Source organism: Petromyzon marinus, chromosome 10, assembly GCF_048934315.1.
Source record: "Petromyzon marinus isolate PM22_M1 ecotype Great Lakes invasive population chromosome 10, UKy_Petmar_22M1.pri1.0, whole genome shotgun sequence".
NCBI classification, from domain to species: Eukaryota; Metazoa; Chordata; class Hyperoartia; order Petromyzontiformes; family Petromyzontidae; genus Petromyzon; species Petromyzon marinus.
Window position 1 is genome coordinate 16,046,077 of NC_133676.1, and position 22,841 is coordinate 16,068,917.

Consider the following 22,841-nt stretch of genomic DNA (forward strand, 5'->3'; position numbering starts at 1 on the left):
GGATACCGTGAGGGGATGCAATGGAGGTTTGGTGTTCACTGTGCGACGGATGTGGGCTCTGGCAGACAGAAGGCCGTGAGAGCTCGGTGCGATAGGATCGGTTGCGTTGATCTTTACAGCCTTCTCACCTTTGTCAATTTATATTGTTTCACAATTTCACCGAACAGATATGTCTTTCATATTGACCATTGGCTTCTATTTCGTAATGTTCGAGTGACAAGTACGCAACTCACATGTGCAACATGCCAAGTGTTGAGGATATTTTTTGCTGAGATACAAGTTTTATAACCCTCCCCCCCCCCATTTGATGTTGTTTACACAGAGCAAAGCTGCATTGTGTTGTTCTGCACTCTGGCTATATCCTGTAACTGTAGTGGTAGACTCGTTTGATGATGTTACAACAGTGGTTGCATTACCTGGTGTTTGTCAGGCTTGCTGCTGTTCCATTTTAGACTATCATATATTCAACCTCGCATCTATCATTCCTCGTAAGTCCAAATGAGAATGGGGAATATCTCATCTTACAATCACAGCCCTGAGCCAGTGGTGGACATTCGTCGTTGCTATGGTTGTGGAGAGTTAATCCATACGACAATGGCTATCGACTTCCTACCAAGTTCTTATATTGCCGTATTTCGCTTACATGGCTGAATGTCTTGAGTCAATGTCTGGCAAAATTTTAACTCGCAACCTTCTGATTGCGAGCTGCGTGCTCTAGCCGTAGCGCCAACCAGTCATATCTGATCCTCACATCTGATATGATTAGCCATTCTAAGTGTGGATCTTTGACAGCAGGATAGCTGCAAGGCTGTTTGTCGCTCATAACTGCTCGTAGCGATTAAACCGGTACGCACATACGATGGTTTTTTAGCAGTGAAAAATACGAACGGCTATACTTTCACAATTTACATTGTTGTCTGGCTGTCGTGTATATGTATACATTTTTTGTGAGACTAATTTTCTTTTTCCTGCATGATGCTGTAGTGATTTGACATATGAAACCTCAGTGTGTTTTGCTCCTGATTGCATTGAACATTCTCTGCCACTGTGTGGTACCATTGCTACGCGTTTGGAAAGGCATTTGTCAGAAATGGCAGATAGGTGGTGCTAACATGGACCGAATCATTCAACATCTAGAACATCTGCTGTTTACAATAAGCGGAGTAATAATGGTTATTATTCAGACATGTGACACGTGCAGTTTTCCCTCCCTCTCAAACGGAGAGAACGACTCAGGTGTGAGGAAAACAGACAAATGGAAAGGCTGCCAGGCGGTGAGTGTGTTAAGATGTTGTTTATATGGAAGTCACCATCATGCTCCAATTGATCGCCATTGATCTCCATCCTGTGCCAGGCACTTCACAATACATTTCCACGTTGATAAGCCACTTCGTTGAGCTATCATTTATGGCCAGGTCGCTTCTGAAAATGAGCTACAGAGCTCAGTGGGCCTTACCTGGTAAAATAAAAATGGTTAAAAGTCAATCAAAAGTGTTGACAGATCAGTCCCTTGGGGTCGGGTGGGGGACCCCACCCCCTCATCCCCCACGGGGAAGTGGGGGTGCCGGGAACCGCCAGACCCACGGAGTCCCTCCACACCGTTTCGAGTGTAAAACGTTTCTGACTGCTGGGCCAATCGGTCCAAGGATGTATTGTTTTATATGCAAAGGGGAAATAGCAATGCGAAGTTGTGGGGATACTGTAACAGTCAGTGGATCATGGTGGCTGGGTCAGCAACTTTGCAGATTGGGTAGGCACTTGAACGAATGGGAAGCACGGATCACATTGCAGACGTCATTAGGAAGTTGCAGGATTGAGCATGGCAGGTTACCAACACTGGCACTGGAGTGGCACCGAGAGGACTGCAACCAGGGGGAAGACCAAAAGCCAGATGCTGGGGTGGGACACTGCCAGCTGAATCATAGCCATTTATTATTTAAACCAGCAGATGGCAGGCTGTTCTGGTGGTATGCGTGGTATTAGCCAATGATCTAATTCTTGCCTCAAATACAAAGGCGAGCGTCTTCTGACCTTGCACATTTATGTCAACCTGCATGTAAGTGCCCATTTGTAGACTCGTGACCTTGTTCGCGAGCGAGACTTTGGAACCTGTTTTTACCCACATTTTTATTTGTTAATTCGTATAACACCTAAAACCAGGTGGTGGGATCCTGTAAGAGCAAGCAGACCTTGGAAACTCGGAGATGAACTGGCACAAGGGAAGGGAATGACGGTGGCGTATGTTGCCATCGGCGGCATTGTCTGTGATGCCCCCTTGACCACCTACAGCTGCTTGGTGCCAACACGGTTGACGGTTTGGCCCAGTGTTGTTCACTGATTTTCAGATGGGGGCCACTTTCGCCCATAAGACATCGTCATTGTGAGGGCTGCCACAAATGTGAAGCCATTGGGGTTCGACATCACGATGGGGGGTATTTTCCCATTTGTCTATTGTCTGGGGCCGCACTAAAGGGCACCAGGGGCCCGCCAGTGGCCAGCGGGGCCTTGCTGTGAAGAACACTGACCCGGCCGATGCCGTCGCAGACGTGTGCAGCAGCGAGGAGCTGGCCGAGGTGGAGATTGTGAGCCTGATCGAGGAGCAGCTGCCTCTGTACCGGCTGCGGGCGGACACGGCGCTCGGCTACGACCACGACGATTGGCTCCACACACCGCTGCTGCAGCAGCCGGCAGATGCCGACCTCGAGCTGAGCCTGGAGCTCATCGAGGAGACGCTCAAGTACATGCGTAAGTCACGGCCGCCGTGCGCGGGCGCGCGGACGCGCAGGGCATGGACGAATGTTGCCACCGGCTCGCCGCCGCCTGGCTGCCTTTCCGCCGCTTGTCTGTTTGTCCTCGCGCACCTCTGAGTCCTCTTTTGTTTTTTTGGTTTCAAGCTTTGTTTGTGAGAAAATGGACTTGAATGTGGGAGCGATGTCGTGTGACGTGGCTCCCGTCATTTGTAATGCAACGCCGCTGCAAAAGTGCTATGGCTCTGAGCCTGGAATTCAATTTAAAGATATGTTTCTCAAAAACGAAGCTTTACGCCCGTGTTGCACATCCCCGGTATACACAGCGCAGGTATTTACCGACAAGATGGACACTTTTGTAGCATTTTTTTTTCAAGGTAAAGGCATTGTCCCCTTTAAGAGAGCTATAGGGTGGCACTCATCTCATGTAGGCCCTCAGCCTATGGTAGGAATAATTTTTCTCACCACTCTTAGGAATTTCAATGAGTTGCTTTTATTGGGCTGATTCAGTTCGAATGCACATTTAATCTTCAGAATTTCTAACATGATCCTGGTATGACTTGGACAACTTGCAGCCATCAGAGTTCAATTTCCGGACCTTGGCTACCTCTCACCCCTCTCCCCGCCCCTTCACCAACCACCACTGCCAAGTGGGGTGAAGCATGGTAACACACAACTGCCATGTCATGTGTTGGAAGGCTTTTATCATGCATGGATTGACAGACGGTTGTAAACTATTGATCACAATTCAACTAGGGTAACACACATACATACGCATGTACAGACAATATAATAAATACGCACGGATACAAAGTACACATACTCCCTCCCCTGGACTTGGCAACAGATGGGCGGTGGTTGCCATGGCTACCGAAAACGGCGTGCTTTTAACTACTGGTGTACTGTATTCAATTACCACTTATTTTATCACCGATCACTTGAATTTTAATGCAAAACTTCAAATATTTGAAAGTTCTAAATTAGTATGTGGTTGCAAAGTAACAGCGCAGTCCTAGCTTTAATTTGGTGCTAAAGTTGTGGCCTCTCGGCTCGTGTGTACGGAGGATGTAGGGATGCAGATGTATGTATGTATGCGTGTGTGCGTGCATGTACAGGCAACGGTAATTCAGCAGTTAGCGCGCTGCGTTACGAACCCGGCGATCCAGGTTAAATTCTCGCTCACGGCCAACATCGGTGACGAATTTTCTCGACCGGCCCTGGGCCTCCCCTATTTCGACTCGGCCTCAAATGAGTAACTGGTGTGGTGTGTGAACATCGCCACTCGGGAGACAAAGACGGCCGGGCGTGGTGCTGGCCAACCACCCCCTCGTGTGCCGCACCGACCTTCATAGGTTCCTGCTAATTGCACTTGCCCCAAAAGTACGTTAAGGCTATACGGGGGATCTTTGTCTTTGGCCCCAAAATTAGTAGTTCCCCATATTGCTGAAAAAAGTTCAACATACATTCCCACCCAGTACATGAATTATATTACCACAAGAAGGAAAGTTATATGTTGCAATGCAATAAACTCTGGTGTAATGCACTACAAATGGTGACAGTGTCGCTGCTGTGACCTGATCGCTAGAGTAACTTGTAGAATTTTGCGTTGCTTGTGAACAATTCACAAAAATTTTGCAACGATGCTTAAGAGTGTGATTTAGGGTGTAACATCAGCGGTGAAACCGATGTCTTTCACGTGGGTCATTCTATTCTTGTGTATGGCAATATGTTCACATGAGTCGTCACTTTCCCAATTAAGTGGCAGCCTTCGCACGTGTTCAAGTTTCGCTCTTCAACGTGCGGTTTTCTCTATTGGCGATGACTATTTCATCCTTGCCTATCGCATAACCCAGCCAATATAGCAACGCACATAGCGACACATAGCGATGCTACACGGGAGTCACATGTACTAAAGAAGCCCAGTGAATATGCTTTGCTCAGATATATCTGTAGAATACCCGTGTGAGTGTATCCTGACATCTATCCGGCTTACCCAAAGGGTGTATTGTAGATAGGCTCGCCGGAGTGCCCATGCCCATTCAAGGTGTTTGCACTGCAGCATTATACGCAGCGCAATGCTTTAGTTTATTTAATCTGTTGGAATTGTGACCAAAAACAACGTAATCACCCTGATCGTGTAGAGCAGCACATCTGCCGCGTGTCCCAGGCTGACCTGAAGGAGTTTGAAGGTTATTCAATGGGAAACCAAAAAAAAACAGTCTTTAAAGCACAAAAACACAGTCCATGATGCAATTCCAGCACTCTTTTTGCATCACTTTGAATCATTGCAATACATTTCTAAAAAAAAGATCAATGTAGTGACAACCCTTGAGTGTTATGACCAAAACATTTGACCATTCAGTGTTTTTTTAATTAGTAACTTAGCCTTCATGTCAGACAACCTCAAACATTCAGCCTAGGCATACAGCTACTTTGCATTTTTTTATTTCGATCTGACTTGAAACACCGAGGTTTGTATGTTATGTTGATCTTCTTTCGCACCGTACGTGCTAATCGGAGGTTTGTGTGTGTGTGTGGAGTTGATGCGGGGTGGGGGTGGCAGTGTTGCGGTTAGCGCTGCCCTACGAACCCGACCACCCGAGTTCAGTTCACGCTCACGGCCAACACCGGTGACGATTATCTGAACCGGCCCTGGGCCTCCTCTATTTCCACTCAGCCTCCAATGAGTATCTTGTGGCTTGCGTAAACATCGCCACTGGGGAGACAAAGGCGGCCGGGCATGGCGCTGGCCACCCACCCCCTCGTGTGCCGTGCCGGCCTTCATAGGTGCTCGCTTAACAGCACTTGCTTCGACAGTTTGTTAAGGTTATACGGGGGATCTTTGGAGTTGATGCCACAGGATTCACCACGTGGCTGCTGGGATTAAAAACCCCACTCGCCGCGTCTTTATTTAAGGGACGGCCTCGAAACCACAGCGATTACACGCCTGACAGAGTTTGCCGGCTCGGCGATATTCACCTGCACATTCATCCCGTGCTTCCTGCTCCGCAGTGATACTTTCACAATCTGGCACTTATTTTGAAGCTGAGAATGTACAATGAAAGCTACCATCTCAAGCAGCAGCATTGGATACAGTGGTTTGAACTGTGGTCACCCACCAGAGATTAAACAATTGTGAAAAATCATCGAGTCTAAGTGTCTGTCTGCTCAAAGCAATGCGTGGGGTCCTGAGCCAGTGGAAGCAATTGTATATTCTGTTGACAAGAGCCACTTTCTCTTGGCTAACCTTTGATTGTATTGACCTTAGAGCAGTGGTTCTTAACCTTTACTGTAGCCTTGCACTCCTTTGGTTCTCAATCGAGATTTTTTTTTCTAATATTAATAAATACATAGGTTTGATTAAAACAAAGTAGTAATCTCTCAGTTAATGCTCCTTTGTCAAGGCTCTCTGTTCCTCCCACACAGCTTGAAAGACGCTGTCAAGCTTGACAGGGTTCACTCAAGCGCTGTCTTCTGGACAGTCCTGTTTCTTCGCCTGAGGACGGCTACTTGTGTTGTGGCCGAAACGTCGTGAGAATTTCATTGTTTTATTTTATTATTTTATTCTCATTCTACGTGACTTTACCGAAAGAACCAAAGAAGAAAAAAGTAGTTGTACTTACGTTCTGTGTTTTTTTTTATGATTTACCTTCTTAAAAAATTTGGCCATGTCTCGCACCCCCAGAAAGGGCATCTCACACCCCCAGGGGGTGCGTGCACCCCAGGTGAAGAACCAGTGCCTGAGAGAGATGATGGGCTGAGTCGACTTCCAAGCAAGATCATATAACCTTCCTATTGTTTGTTGAGCACTTTCACTTCGCATGATCTTACCAGATCGCAGTGAATATAACGATTGAAATTGTGATATTTTTTCAAATAAGTAATGCATGTTCAAGGAATAAAAAAAACCATCCCAAGCAGGAACCTCCTGAAAAACAGCTTGAGACGTGCTGGGGCTTTCCTGCATAACATAAAATATTTGCTGGAGAAAAAAAAGAGTAATAGCGTATCTGACTTACCACTATTTACAGGGTGTGCCTTTTCATTGTGCAGGTGGGTAAGCAGTTTTCCAGTTGCTATGTTTGCAGAGTAAATAAGATGCATTTTGAGGGGCTCTATTTTGACAAGAGCAAACGAAGTTCTGTGGAGGCAAAGATCGGTAGATAACCTTGGATTGTACAGCGCGTACACTCGCTGGGCTGTGAGATGTTCAGGAGATGGCAGGGCACAAGAGCTGTTTCTGGGCCTGTATGTGTGCATCTTTGACCTATTTATTTTCATGTGTGGGTTTGCCCATAGTTCTCTGGTTTTCTCCCAAATTGAATGTTCCCTGAAATGTGAGCACTACGGTGGAGATATGTTAACTACCTCACCTGGTATACAGGAGGTCGTGGGTTCGATCTCGACCCTGATTCCTGCTGCTGTATATTTGTGGTTTGCACGTTGTCCCCGTGGTCGCATGGATTTTTCTCCAGGTCCTCCAGGTTTTCCCGCCATAATTAGAATCAACATGCGTTTTTACAATGTTTGGCTGCTCTAATTTCCACGTGATAAGCCCACTTCGTTGAGCTATCATCTGTAGCCAGGTCGCTTCTGAAAAAGAGCTATATAGCTCAGTGGGCCTTAGCTGGTAATTGTTTTTTTTAAATTTCCCAATGCAGGACTTTCCTGGAAGAGTATTGAGATGCTTTTGTAGATGCATGCAACCCCAGATTTGTAAATGCAATGCATTTTTGACTGGGAAAATCGGACTGCATACTCTCGAAGTTGACATTTAACTCTGCTTACAAAGTGGCAGAATTTGGTGAGGTGTATGCAATAAATGATTTGGTATTCATTATCAGAGCTCTGCTTGGTAAACATTCGTTGGGTGCAAGATCCCTTAGTGAACTTGACTGGGTCATAAAATGAGACCTTACCTGTCTGATAATGCCCAAGAATGCGGTTATTCGTTCAAATGGGAAAATAATTCACAGCACAAATGGTACAAGAGTCACGGTTCTCTTTTGTAAGGATTCTACATGATCACGAGTCAGATCTATTGTGTTTGTCATCTCATATACAAGCAAGGATAGTACTTCCGATGACATTTGTATATATGTGTGAGTGAACATAGGTTGGTAGGAATTGCACGAGGTAGTACACTGCTTGCTGTGAGCATACCTGTAAACTCGTACGGTTTACCCGTATTCGTGTACAGGGAAATTGAGTAAAAAATAATAATTTAGTGTTTCTCCCTTGCGATGGGACTTTGTAGGATGAATGTTGAGACCAATAAGGTCCGATTTGGTCTGTAATAAGGCAGGGCACTCATTAGGGGTTGACACAGGCATGTGTAGGTGATGGAAAGGTGACAGTGATGGTTAAATCACAGCTCCAAACTAATTAAAAAGGTGAAAACGAACACCAACAGTTATATGCGCATCAAGAAAAGTGCACTCGAACTCGTGGCTTACGTACGTGACAATAACTATGGTGTAACGTTTTTGCATTTAGGGTTAAGTGTATCATATTAGTCATGAATGCTATTTGAATAGTCGCTTATTGATAATTAATCATTGACGAGGTGTTGTTGATCGGAGCACTTTATGGATGCTTACAAGATCGACAGTTGAACTCCGATCAAAGGTTGGGAGTTTCAGTGTTTTGTGTTTGCTGGAGTTGATGAGTACTCTGTCATGGGAATTCCATACTCCTTGCGCTATGGAATGACTGCCCTCATCAAATGCAAGTTCGAGTGCTGGCTCCGGTCGAGCACCGCAGTTGAGTGCTGCACCAGTGCTCGTTTAGCACAGAGACGGTGACATTCGCTTTATCTCATTGCTCAACTTGTTATTGCCTTTTTAATAGAAAAGATCAACACTACGGGTAAACTGAACAAGAATTCCAATGTGGGCAATGTTTGGTTTTGGGTCGTTTAGTAAAAATGTCTATGTACGGGGGGGGGGGGGGGTTACCTCCCCCCCCCCCCCAGCTCGTAGAGTTTTGCTCAAAGTACAGCGGCAGTTCCACAGCTCTAGCGACACCAATGCTGGCCCAGGGTGCCGGCTATTAATAGCCCGTTAACAGGGCGCAGTGTCGACGCCGCGCCTGGCCGTGCACCTTGCCCTGTGAATCCTGCTGCTGCCCTCCGCCATTGGGGATGCGGCACTCGACACGTAGTGACCGAGAGCTGCTGACAGACTGGCAGAGCCGTGACCCGAGCGCGTCAAATCTGGGGCGTGGAGCGGCGACAGCGGCGCTGCAAAACAAAACCCCGGGCCGCCACCTTCAAGCCGCCCCGAATTGCACTTTCCATCGGAGTTATGCTCATCGCCTGTTTGTGAAAGTCGCGCTGTGGGGGGATTTTGACAACTGTCGAGTTTGACGAGAGTATAGATTGTAATTGGGCGGTTCCACAGGAATGCAATTATGGGAATAATGAAGGCACGTTAGACCTCAGCGTCAAATGGGCTGTTTTATTTGTTGTAACCACTTGATGTTTTAAGAATAATCCTACTCGATAAAAAAATACAACGTTATTCGTCTGGTATGTTTTATTCGGGCGCAACACAAGCGCCCGAAACGTCGTAATTTATTTTATTTTATACCTACGTGACTTTACCGAAAGAACCAAAGAGTATGGATCCCTGCAGTCACGAAAACTTCAAATCTAAAAATCCTGGCTGCAGTGAAATGTGTAACCGTGTTACACTTGCCAGTGGTCAAATATTTATATTTAAGAAATGTTACAAATTAAGTGCACACCTACATTTATTGTGGTGTATTATTGCGTTTGTCGTTGGCAACCAGACTGATGTATGGCTGGAACCTGGATTTGAATACAGGCTTTAAACGCTGCTGGTCCAGTGTGCTGATGCAGTATTATCCCTCTTAGCCATCCTGTTGTCTCCAAGTGAACCTGTCCTCACGTGTAACAGATGGGAATAAATCTCAGCAGATTTGGTGGACTATAACTAACCATTGGGTTCAAGGTTCAATAGTTTTACATCCACAATAGTTGTTTGAAATACACCGAGCTCATTGGCCTTTGAAGGAAGAAGATAGGCACCCTGCAAACATAGCTCAAGGCAATACAGACGTCACAATACGTGGCAAGGTGAGACTATTTGCTATTGTTGTGATGCCAAGTGGAGAACAAGCTCTAAAGCCCAAATTAATGAATAATGAGACCGCGCGTACACACCTGCCCATAAATATGGGCAAGTACACGTAGCAGGTGTCTTTGATTTATGCCAACGTAATAAAAAAATGACAGGCGTTCATTTCAGTTTAACACGTTGGCTCTTGCAACCGATATTGTGGGTTTACTCTCCGACACAATGATGTGCTGTACTAGTAACGAATTGGCATGGTTTGTTTACGTGACAAACCTTACTAATTTGCTGTGTCAGGTGGTGGCGGGTTTAACGACACATTTATATATACACGATCTAACCTAAAAACCTCTATGGATTGTTTATTTCACAGTTATAGCATGTGTAATATCCAGCCCAGCGGCACTGTGCTTAAAGCACTTGTCTCAAAATCGGGAGATTGAGAGTTCATATCTCAGTCCGCACCTCCGTTTTCGCACGGTTGGCCACGCATGATGCGAAAGAAGTTCAGCGTACATACAGGGGCTGGCTCAGCCCATCATTATCACTCCTACAGGGCTGGTAAAATGAGTGGCACTTTCTGGGACATCAGCACTGGTCATCCCTCGTACGGAGAGACAAGGACCCTGCCCGAAGTCTGTGCTATCTCCAGATTACCATAACTAGCTTATGGCTACCTGCAATTATGAGCATTACTTTCAAGTTCATCAACAACCCTGTTGATTCTGACTGGGAAACATTTATGTACTTTGTATTTATTTTGTTTGGATATGCACGTCCAACATCGATAGTGCTCCTTGTTTGAAGACGGTGTTTATCTCTATAGGTGTATTATCCTGTCCTGTATTATTACCATTGCTGTGTTGGTGTACCATACTCATCGTGTCCTATTTTCTCATCTGACTTCTGCTGGCCGCGCTAAGCGGGGATTGAGACGGAAGCGTCGCTGTAATCCGCCGCTTGTGAGCAACATGTGGGCTAAACAGCTGACCAGGACCAGCTCAGCAATGTGCCCTACTCAGAACAGAGCCTTTAAATGTGAAACAAACACATTGTGCATCGTCGTCTTGTGAGGACATGAGGATTTTTTGTTGTCCATCGATCAAGTCAAAGATCAACATGTTATCACGGCCAGTGATGGAATCACACGTCACCACTGTTGCACAGTCAACAGCTGACCTGCAAGGTCTGCAGTTACTGGTGTCTCACCGTCTGGTCTCTCTCTTCATCAGTTACCTCGAGGTGCCACTCCATTGCCTGTCTCAGTTACCTGCTCTCCTTCTTCTTGAACTTGTGTTCTACCTATCACAGCTTGATCATGTTTGCTTCTGCCTCATTCTATTCTTAATATTAAGTTGTATAACCTCTATTGCTGAAGAATTCCTGGAATCTGAATACAGCCATACTTTAAGCCCAAACGTTTTGTTTTTTATTTCAAGTCTTGCTTACTGGCCTATAAAGAGACATTTTATAGACATCGTGTCACGAAAATATGTCTTGTTTTGCAGAAAACAAATGATGCTTTCTGTCTCGTCACATACGGCCAACGGACCTTCAGTGGTCTTAGTAAAGGTGCAGGGTTATATTCTGGTACATTGTAACCAATCTACAACCGCACACCCTGCTATGCACGTGACATGTCTGTGCCGCTGACATTTTGCAGGAACTAATCCTGGGCTCACGTGCTGGCTCAGTTGGTAGTGACTTGCCCATGATGAAATGCAAGTTCATGCCCTCTGTATTGGTGTATCTTATTAGTGTTCTGTTTGTGACAAGTGTGCCCCTTGCACTCTGCGCTAAAAGTTCGCAATCTGGTCATTAACATAAATGTAATTTTCAAATGTGATTAACTCTGACTGAATCTAAGTGGGTGCTCCGGTGGTGAGATGTTGACTACCTCACCTGGTATACAGGAGATCGTGGGTTTGACCCTGACGCCTGTATTTTTGAGTTTGCACGTCTCTCTTTCTGTGGTCGTGTGGATTTTTCTCCGGGTCCTCTGGTTTTTCCCTCCACACTTATAATCAATAGGCATTTAGAGTATTTGTCTGTTATAAATTTCTACGTGATAAACCACTTTGTTGAGTTATCATTTTGGCCAGGTAGCTTCAGAAAGAGAGCTGTATAGCTCAGTGGGCCTCACTTGGTGAAATAAAAAAAATGTTTAGTAAAATAGTTTAAGTGGATACCAAAACTAATTAATAATTAATACCCTTAATTTAACCAGGTGTTGTCATATCTCTGTCACAAGGGTTAAACATTATGGCATTTATGCCAATTTACTTGCAGGGGCTGTAATTTAATGTTTTGGATATGACAGCATTAGTTGTCCTTTGGAGAAACTGAAACCTGCCATAGGCATGTGTCATATACACAACTGGCTTATACCAATGGGAATGAGCGCTGCGTATTGTCATTTTGAGTAAAGGTATACAGTTTACCATGATGTATGTATGTTGAACTTCTTTCACACCGTACATAGCCAACTGTGCTAATCAGAGGTGCGGGGGAAGGACAACAAAAAAGCAGTTCAAAAACAATGAGTTTTCAATCTAGATGGTTTCAAAGTCTGTAGCTCCAGTGGCTTTCTAATATCGGAAGGAAGGGCGTTCCAGACGGCTGCAGAAGCGAAGCAACGGTAGCCTCATCTTGCAAGTGATGTCACAGTCTCAAATCAAAAGAGTGCACTGCTCTTATCAAATGAGCTAAGGGGCAGTGTCCATTTGTCTACGTCATTGCCGCCGTCCACAGGATTCTTTTTATCCTATGCATTGGTATATTCCCGCGAGGCCATGAACGTGTACCTGAGCCGTTAGTGGAAAAACCTCGTTCGCGTATTGGGGGCCAGTTTAGCCACAAGGTGGCCACTGTTGGATTTCCACAAAGTGATACCCATTTTATGGCTTTGGAGTAATGATGGCATGAATTGACCTTTGACAAGGGAGTTGTATCCACAGCCTACCAAATGTGATTCCTTCACAAAACCGCAACCGCATTGCACTGAATCATTCTCCGCTAAGTTTTAAAGAGCCACACTTTCACAATTTTTAAACCAGTGGGTAGATCGATCTACAGCACACACATATGTACAGTAAATACGCAGTTTTAAAAAGTAGAAACTAAAACGACTTTTACTAGTAATGACGATGATGACGATGGCGTGTGTATTCTTCCGCGGCAGCATCATCGCGAGCAGTTAAAAAGAGTCCTGAACGATGCGTACTCTACAGGAACCTCTCCGATAAAACCGTGAATGGTCGAGAGCTACAGGGGCGTGATTGGCGATCTGTAACTCTACATTTGGTGTGAATGGTCAAATCCACGATGGGCAAGATTTTGGTGTATACCCTATGTACTGTACTGTTGTGTGGTTTGCAAGGTATTGTGGGTGTTATCCCAAATGCCATGCAGCTTATTCTCCATTGTGCATGTATATCTTCGTCTCTGCATCTATATTTTATTATCCGATGGGCAATGTTATCCTCTGAAGGGGCCTTGCCCTGTTGAGTTTGAGCGGTGGTTTTAACACTCCTTGGAGATGCATGAACTGCTGAGTATTGTGCAGCGGTGCACCTCCGTTCACTTCCAAGGTTTACTGTTGTAGCTTGAGAAGGTGTTGTTTATGTCCTCGGTGAAAGAGTTTTTTTTTTTACTGTTCATTTTACAATCGCACACAGCGAGCCATTGGCACATTTTAAAATGGTGTTTGCGATTTTAGTTTCGCAAAAGAATGTTAGTGATGCTTAACCTTTAGGATGTTTGTTTATTTGTAACATATGCAAGTTGACTTCTTAACTGGTTTTCAGCCAAGCAGCCTTCATTTCACGATCAGAAGTGCATGTTTGTGGTTGTGTCAGAGTGCGTGCATGTGTGTATGTACACAAGATACATTTTTGGGTTGGGCCACTTAAAATATCTGACCAATTAATTGTCGTGAAACCCTTCACCCACCACGACGACCCAGCCAAACAAGTTAAATTGTCACGTGGCGTACCAGCGCTGTTAATCGGCAATTGTTATCGTTTCAGCTCACTGGAAAGCTGAAAAGCAACATTCTCACAAATAATTTTAGTATTCGATGTGGCGGTTTTGTTTGGTAATATGCCAAAGGCTCATCAGAGATGCAAAATCCCAGGCGTCAAAATGAGAAACCTTGTAAGTGACAGATATATCACAGTTGACCTAATTTTGATTTAAAGCTTTCGTGACTGCAGGGATTCATATTTTTGGTTCTTTCAGTAAAATCACGTAGAAGGGAAACAATAATGAAATTCTCACGACGTTTTGACTGCAACACAAGCAATCATCATCAGGTGTGAAAACCACAGCAAGAAAATTTGAAAACGTTAAAAAACCGCCACTTTTTTCAAAATTTATTGCTGTGGTTTTCACACCTGATGATGATTGCTTGTGTTGCAGTCGAAACTTCGTGAGAATTTTATTGTTTTATATTTTTATTATTTTATTGTTTCCCTTCTACGTGACTTTACCGAAAGAACCAAGAATATAGTTGACCTAATGTTTAGGATTTAAAAGTGTCTCTCTACTCAATTGATCAGTGCTGTATTTATGTTGGCGTTCCTGAGCCAGGGCTGTAAATTCGGTCTATATGAAAAGTGTTTTGGGATTCACCAGTGGTGGAATTTCAATATTCCTGTCATGGAGACCAGGCTCTCTCTGGAGGTCAACTCCTCTTGGTTTTTCCAAAAAGTTTTGCTGGTGTACATGGGTGGTTGGAGTTCACCCAGAATCTGGATTTAAACTCATGAGACTCCAATTGTGAGTCAACCATTTTGCCACTTTGTCGGCTGGCTTAATGACTCGTGCTGTGTTAATAAGTGCAGATTACTCATTGTTATCAGTGTTGTCACTTTCTCAGTTTTACTGTGTTTTTTTCAGCTTTTTGTATAATAATTTCAACGAACTGAATTTGCCATAGCAGCAGCAAAATGTTTAATAGCATTTTCATCTCGGGTTACATTTTCACTGTAGCAAGCATTGGCTTTGTCAGATTTTTTTTCTCAGCTGATTTTTTAAAATATAAAATTCAACATACAATTCCTGATGTCACATCCAATATGACTGCAGTGTTTTGTTGGCACATTGCATATTGCAATTTTTAGTTTGCAGTGAATTGCATTTTATTGCATACATGCATATTGCGAAAGCGTCCAAATGTAGGAATGCGCAATTTATATCTCTCTGCTTTGAACATTTGCATGACTGCAAAAAATGCAAAGCCCCAGTGGCTCTGAAAGGTAAAAAAAAAACTGTAGCCGCAGTATTTATATTAATGTAGCTGTGCCGTATTGCATGCCGGAATCTCACCGACGCATACACTTTCACGTACAAAGGCGGTGTGATTTATTTTACACTGCTTGTCGTATCGTGGCGCTGATGGCCTCTAAATGAATGTCCAGGAAAATCCACATCAGTGTAGTAGTAATAATAATAGTCAATAATCTCAAGGCGCCCTCCGCCTACGCTGCATGTTCTCTTGCCTTGTTGCTAGGATACCGTTTCCATGGCAATGCACCCATCCCATCGATTCAGGGCGGGTTTTGTTCTTTCATTCTCTGCATTCACTGGCTGCAGAGAAGGGGAAAAAAAATGAACGGTCCCACGCGGGATTTTGACGTCAGCAGGAACGGATGTTGGAGTCCTCGTTGCCAGATCAGGGATTTTACCTTTTGGTGTCGAGAGCATATTTTAAAATTGACACAATGAGGTAGTTTAAATGCTCCGAGCATCACACAGCATTAATCACGTACAGATTCACTAACTCCCAAATTCAGCTTAAGAAGGAATTGTTGCAGACATTTTTTCTGGCCGGAAGACTCAAAACTTACAAACTAGATTTTATCTGTAAAAATAAATACTTGCTCATGAATTACCTTTATTACAACGTTTTAATACGTGACAAAACATGCGTTTTTGTTTTAATCTTATTAATGATGGAATATGATGAAATAAATCATATGTCTTAGCATAAGTATATTCAGAATTTGTAAGCTCGTGTATTATAATGCTGGGTTGGGGTTTGGACAGCTGACCTTGGATTTTTTTTTACCTAAAACATTTTTTCATAGGAATCTTACATTAAAGAAAGCATCAACCTAACAGTCCCTTGTGGTCACGACTTCTTAATAAAAAAAAATAAACCACGAAATGTTTTTTTTTATCCATTGGTTTGCACGATTCCCCCCCACCCGTGGGGTCTGGTGGTGCTGCTCACGTGCCTCGTGCGCCCGCGTGTGCCCACGGGTTCGCGCGCGCGCGTACCGGCGTCCGCCCGCGCTCCCAGCAGCAGCTATGCCCAGCGGCACAGACGCAGCGGTCCCGGCGTCCCATCCGCCCGTAGGCTAGCGGATCTCGACGGCGCTTTGTGGGAACGGAGGAAAATCGTTGCGGCCGCCAGCCACACCCTCCCGCCTCTACCCCCCCTCCCCCGAAGCCCAGGAGCGCATCCCACGCCGTCGCATCCCGCACCATCGCGCGTCCCTGCCTTGCCTGCCCTCGCTCGCGGCTCTTGTTTTTTGCGCAATTGTCGTGCCGTGCGTGGCGAGGTGCCACCGCACCCCCCCCCCCCCCCCCCGCGCTGGCAGCGCCACGTTACCGGGTGGCGTGCGGGAAGATGACCATGCAGGATGGAGAGGACGATGAGCCGTGGGAGGTGGAGGACCTTGACTACTACTACGAATATCTGGAGGGTAAATGCAGCGCGCGATCGCGTGTGCCGCATCGCGGCGGCGCTAGTTATAATTTTAACGATAATTGCAATTGTTAGTCGTGGAAAATGTCAATATTTAGTGCGTTGGAGTGAAATTAAGCATGTCATAGGAATGTGGAATTTCCACCGTTAGCTCGGTTATGAGCACTGTGCCACGCTCATAAGAGTCGGGACAACATTTGACTTAAAGAAATCGTATTATTGATTTTTGACTGGGTGGTGCTCGGCTCAATCCGATGGGAATGAGTTTAAATCCCTGGTTGGTTGGTATTTCAGCCCTGTCATCCCTGCATTGTGAATACAATCAGCACCACTAGGAATTCAACAGTGGCCGACCTATGTGGAGATTTGCCCATACCATAGTAATGTGGAATTTCCACCATGTGCCGAACGCCATCAGGCTTATTTCACCATGGGGGCACACTTCGTCACGTTTTAATATTGCTACATTTTTGCGTTTCGAGTTATATTGTTATTTGCCGCACTAATTTGATCTTGGATTCTGTCAGATTAAGCTTGTAGTGCACGCACGGACATCCGATTGGGATGTGAAGTGGAGGAGGCAGTGAATAATCACGTGGCTGTGTTGGAATGTGGTGATCAGTGTCCTTGCAGTGAAAGGGATGTGGATGACGCAATCCTTAAGACAGTCTGTTTGGTGGTTATGTATGATATAAGTAATGCTTGCAATGAGTCATAGGTTTAAATAACCTTTCACTTTATGCAGATGCTCATTTTAAAATGTACAAAATATAGTGCTAAGAACAATGAGCCTTCATGAACTGAACCTGCCAAAGTTGCAACAGCTGTTGTCATGCCCGTGGTTGTTGTATTTATTATTTAATGTTAATGTAAAAATTTAAAAAGTAAGTGCATGTCATTTTACACCAACATTCACAGTAAAAATAAATACCTCCTTTGTCCTAAAAATACAAATTTCGTCAGTAAAGCCTTCGTGATTGTCAATATTCAAAATTATCTGACACTTTTGTCAAATTCTGAGATTCACAACACCAGACTTCAGTTATTTTATGGTTCTTGGGATTTGGTGATAATTCCCGAGGCTCAAAGCATCAGACTGACTAATTGCTGCCGTCAGAATTTTCATGCAGAGTCATTTCTAAGACTGACCTTGCCAGACCAACACAATTTAAGACATTCATAATGTTACTTTTAATAACCGAGCTTTGGATATACAGTCCTGGGCTTTTGAATTTGTAGAGTCCAAGGTCACATCTGGACTAAAGTACCAATGCATGACTATATTTCTGTGTTAATTACCGAAGCTTATTGAGGTCGCGTGAATTTGTTTGGTTCGTGGTTCACGTGCTTATTGAGAAATCCACTTGCAATGTTGATGTTATAGATTTAACCTGCATCCATAGTCTCAGACGCGTCTGCTTTAACTGCAGTGTTATAAGTCGGCTGCCTGTAATTTAATCTGGACCAAATCGGTCATGCTGCTCGGCATGTTATTGATGTTTGCCGCTTTTTCACGAGTAGACGTGGCATTGTTCTGCCATTGATGTAGCTACGTGATGGTGCTCTTTAATCGCAGACCTACTTTAAACAGCGAAAGGAAGCCTGGATTATACCCATTAAATATTGCATTTATTACTAAATTTTCCCCATGTATGTTTAATGAGTTCATTATTATCGTATCTACATGCATGCATGTGGTTCTATCATTTATAATACAGCATTTGGTTTTATAGCGTAAGTGCGGAAAATGTTGAAATTGATAATGTATAATTTAAGGGGAGTGGTGCACTGTACTGTGATGACGGTCACCCAGCTTCTGTAAAATTGTATCTGAGCTGATCGTGGGGTATATCTAGGTCATCTCAGCCGTAAATTAGGACATGGTGCAGTGCGTGAGCGTCTCAGCAGTGGGCAGACTGGGTGTGGTGCTAGGCGTGGTCCTGGCCACACTGTCGCCTTCCTTACCTCTGCGAGATCGAGGAGATTCTCACAAATAGAACTTGCGCTGACATTTCATGAGCCCATGTGGGGGGGGTAAATCTTTGTACGTTTGCTGATTATATTGTAATTGATCTGCTATACTCACAAACTTGGCAGGTGCAACTCGGCTCATAACGCTTGATTCAGTGTTGGAAAGTCACGGGGTTCAAATCCTGGTCGTGAGTCACAACTCGACTTATCATCAACGGGGTTGTGTCTGGCCTTCTCTGTAGGAATGTGGATTTCCACTTCTTGCTCAGGGCTGCCTATGAGACAAAGCCTGCACATTTGAGCCAAGGTGACATTGAAATTTGACATTTCAGATTCGATTTATGTTTAATATCCATCTCCTTTTTTAAACGATGGTTGTTTGCAAGGTTAATTGTCTCGTGCTTTAATTTTTTTATCGGTGTTAGTTAATGCATTTAATCTATTTCATCATCAGCCATGTTCAACCCACTGCTGGATAAAGACATTTCGAAGCCACCACCGACTCTTACTTTCCTACGCTGGAATAAACCACCTGGCACCTACACACGGCATTATTCAAATAGATTAAGAACACTATTTTTTACAGCATTCTCTCAGTGGACCACAACTTGATTTAAAGTAATCCCTCCGAGAATGCATTGTTTCAGCCATTGGATGGCTGTTAGTGCAGCGACATGCACAGGGGCTTGCGCAAGGCACGTGACCATGACACATGGGTTTTAGCTGCATTGTCACGCGCTGGGAGCAGGCAGAACGGGCCTTATCCTTTTAGAGATTGTCAGCCGGCACAGGTTTATAATGGTGTGCGAGAATAGACTTGAGTTGGGGCTTTCAGCGCAGTGATTTCTTGGATATGTTTGAATTTGGCTTTTTCTGGCTCTTTTGAGACGAGGCAATTTCAAGAATTGTCTTGTACTGTCGACTTTGTTGAGTCAGCGAATGAATCCTTGCGATGGAAGGCACGATACGTCTCTTCTTCGCTATCTATCCCAAAAGTGGAAATTTGTCCAAATTTATTTTAAAGTATGATTCTCTGCCTTATGTGGCACATCATTTCACCTTTTGTCTTCCTTTATTCTCCAGCATTGGAGTCCAATATTGCTTCTCGCATTGAGTCACAGTATTGCCACACATGAGTGAAATTATATTACGAAATCACATATTATTCCTCCTTTTTTTCAATATGTGATATGATTATTGGTACGGACCTAACAGCATGTCACTGCTTTTTTCATTCTGTATTAAAATTATGTTTTACAAAAACACTGAGATGGCCAAGGGAGGGCAGTACAGCAAGTGGATTGTCACCCATATATACAGACCAATTCGCGGTTTCCCCTCCTATACGTAGATTTTTATGGGTACGCTGCTTTCGCCCCACAAACTAAATTCTCCCATCACATGGAATTGCTGGATTCTCCTGAAAAAGATTGCAGGGACACAGTGACGTGTTCTTGACTTCATGAATATAATTATTATTCATAAGGACTGTCTATTTAGAGCTGTGATTAGGGGATAGCACTTCAAGCCGACCTTGACCGCAGTGCAGGTGAAGGGGGTTTATTTTGTGCATTCCTTTGGACCAGGCAGGGTGGTGCAACCACTACGAGCAGTGAGAGCTGGAATTCTCTGGTCTATCTGGCCTCTAAAAAGCCATGGGGGCTTATCATAAGTAACCCCCCCCCCCCGCTCCTACCTTACTAAAGCAGTCACATGTGCCCAAACAGCTGTGCATGTGGGCCACTGACCACAGCTGACCCCAAGCCGGTAGTTCTAGACCAGACAGGAGGTTATCCGGATCCACGTTGCTCACTCGCCAGTCCTACGGGTTCGCTCGACTCCGATTTAGGGCATTTTGCAAGGAAGCGTCTTGCTTGCGCGCTCTGCAAGGCAGCGTTGGGGCAGGGCTGCCAAGGTGAAAATAGGCGACAAGTGCGAATCGCAAGCGATCGACGCGCCCGTCACTCGTTCTGGTGTTTATCGTGGCTGTCAGTAATACACTGATAGTATGATTATATCGCACGCCATGGATTAATTAAAGGGGGTCTACGTTTGAAAGTACTGTAAAATAATTGACGCATCCATTTTAGCGTAACCTATCATGAGTCAAAGTGGTCCGACTGCTCAATCAGCTGTGGGATTGTGCTCATTTTCACTGGGGTTCACGATAGCCTTATCTGACTGCCAACGAGAATTTTAACTGCATTGTATATTGATGACGAGTCAAGGCGTCTGCTGCGGTAGTGCCCTGCCTTACGTTCGGGTTACCTTTTGGGCATTGAAGGTTGGCGAGGATTAGGCCGAGAACACGCAGTTAGGGTTACGGATCGTGGTAAGGTTACCATTTATTTAGGGTTAGTGGTAAGGGTACCATTGATTTAGGGTTAGTGGTAAGGTTACCATTGATTTATGGTTAGGGGTAAGGTTACCATGACATACCGTGTTTTATTGCACGATTTAGGGTCCACAGCCATCGTACTGTCCGGTTTCTGCCATGGCAACGTGGAGTTCCTGCTGCTGGCTCAGGTGCTGTGACCTCTTGCTGGTTTTTGAGCAGAGAGACACTCGGACCTTTTTGACTCTCTGTGGTGCCGTCGCTGCCGTACAAACGACGAGGGAACGCGTTTCATTTTGGAATGCGACACCGTGTTCTCGCAGCCGATGGTGCCACCTCTCCTGGTGTCACATGACGTTCAGATGTGTCGAGCACGGTTGATATTCTCGTACCGCCCGGCCTACACTTATCGGTAGGGTTGCTTCTCGCGCTATGTACCCTTAATGGGGGTTTCCTCTTGAAATGCATGCACGTTTTATTGAAGTTAACCACTATGCTAAAATATGGTGTAGTTAAAGATAGCTTTCAAGTTGTAAGCTTGGACGTGGCTAATCTACTTTCTACAGAGTATATCAGTTTCACATTTTTGGCATTTTGCAGTGGTTGTGTTTTTTTGAGAGGCTGCACCCACCAATGAAGATGAGCGCCAACCTGGGGTTGTACAGGTGGACATTTGTCCGTTAATGAATGTAAACCATTCCATTTAAAAAAGTTTATACTTTCACAATAATTTCTCGACAGTGCACCACGAGTTTGTTAATCTATTGCATATTAACATTAGAAAAGAAGGGAAGCGTGTGCTAAACCAATTATAAAAAAAATTTGATGACAGCAGCATTCGTTAGATATTAACAGCACAACACGTTGCATTCCTTAATATGCACCTAATTTGTAAGCATTCAACACTCAAATAACACTCTCATATCGGAAACCCTTCCTCAAGCGGACGCTTGATAAACAAACATCATACCACCAGATAGTCTCGCTCGTACCAAGTGGTACGACCCATTCAGTGTCAGAGCAAGTCCACCCGCTCCCCACCCACGCCCTAACCAGCGAAATGGATTCTTCCAGGTGTAACCTGAGCAGCCGGCAGTTCCACTGACGCTCATTATGAGTGCACGGTCGGTTTGCATCGCCGCGACGAAGGGTTACCGCCGATCGGGGCTAGGCTGTAATCCGCACCTTCTTCGTCCCTGCGTGTGTAGAGTTAAAAGCCCAGGCTCGGCCTGGTGTCGTGCTCCCAATGTGGCCAGCAGTTCGTCAGCCTCGACAACGCGCGCACGCTGCTCAGAACGTGCGTGTGGCCGGGAATGCGGCGCTCGCTTGCTCTTACCGAGCAAGCGGACGCCTTCCCTGCGCGCTGCTTTATTTTAGCAGAGCGAGCTGGCGCGGCGTGGGTGGCACAGGCTAAGAGCACGCGGGCGGTGTTTTCTCAAGGCATACAAACTTGGCCGCGCGCAGACATACACGCTGGACCTGTGTATTTCGCATGATACGGAACACCGTTCTTCTTGCCATTGATCGACATAGCCCGGGCACCTGGACAGCTCGCGGCTAAATCGGCGATAACGCGCGCGCCCGGCCGGCGCGCCCGGCCGGCACGAGCAGCGTCGTGAGACTCAGCGCGTGCGCCGGGCTGGCCAGGGGCTGGCATGAGCCTCTCTGCGGAGTCGCCATGCAGCACGTCTCCTCCGCCGAGTGGTCCGACACGGCGTCGTACGAGAGCGACGGAGAGGGGGCGGCTGGTGGCGGTGTCGGCAAGCGTCGGGGTCGCGTGTTTGACCCGAGTGACAGCGGGGACGAGGGCACCCGAACCGAGGTGCGCGGCTCCCCGTGCCCAGCCGACGATGGCTGTCGTGAAGCCGCTGAAAATGACGAAATTTCATTGCATCTGATAAACGAAGGTGAGGGCCTCTCTCCCATTTCAACCGTTGGTGATGTCGTCGTCGTCGTCATCGTCTTCGGCAACATCGTTA

At 45.3% G+C, this 22,841-nt stretch overlaps 1 protein-coding gene across 5 annotated transcripts in view; it reads left to right on the forward strand.

Moving 5' to 3' along the window:
• LOC116940829 (trafficking kinesin-binding protein 1-like) overlaps positions 1 to 22,841 on the forward strand; it is an 87,175-nt gene that overhangs the window by 18,560 nt on the left and 45,774 nt on the right. For 2 of the 5 annotated variants that reach the window (XM_032951060.2, XM_076066203.1), the window contains exon 4: positions 2,545 to 2,745. In XM_032951060.2, the coding sequence (XP_032806951.1) occupies positions 2,742 to 2,745 (4 nt within the window). In that variant the 5' untranslated portion in view covers positions 2,545 to 2,741. Of the gene's footprint in view, positions 1 to 2,544; positions 2,746 to 8,726; positions 16,555 to 17,241; positions 22,770 to 22,841 lie in introns of those variants that run through there. The other 3 variants (XM_032951058.2, XM_032951056.2, XM_032951057.2) reach the window with 3 other exon arrangements.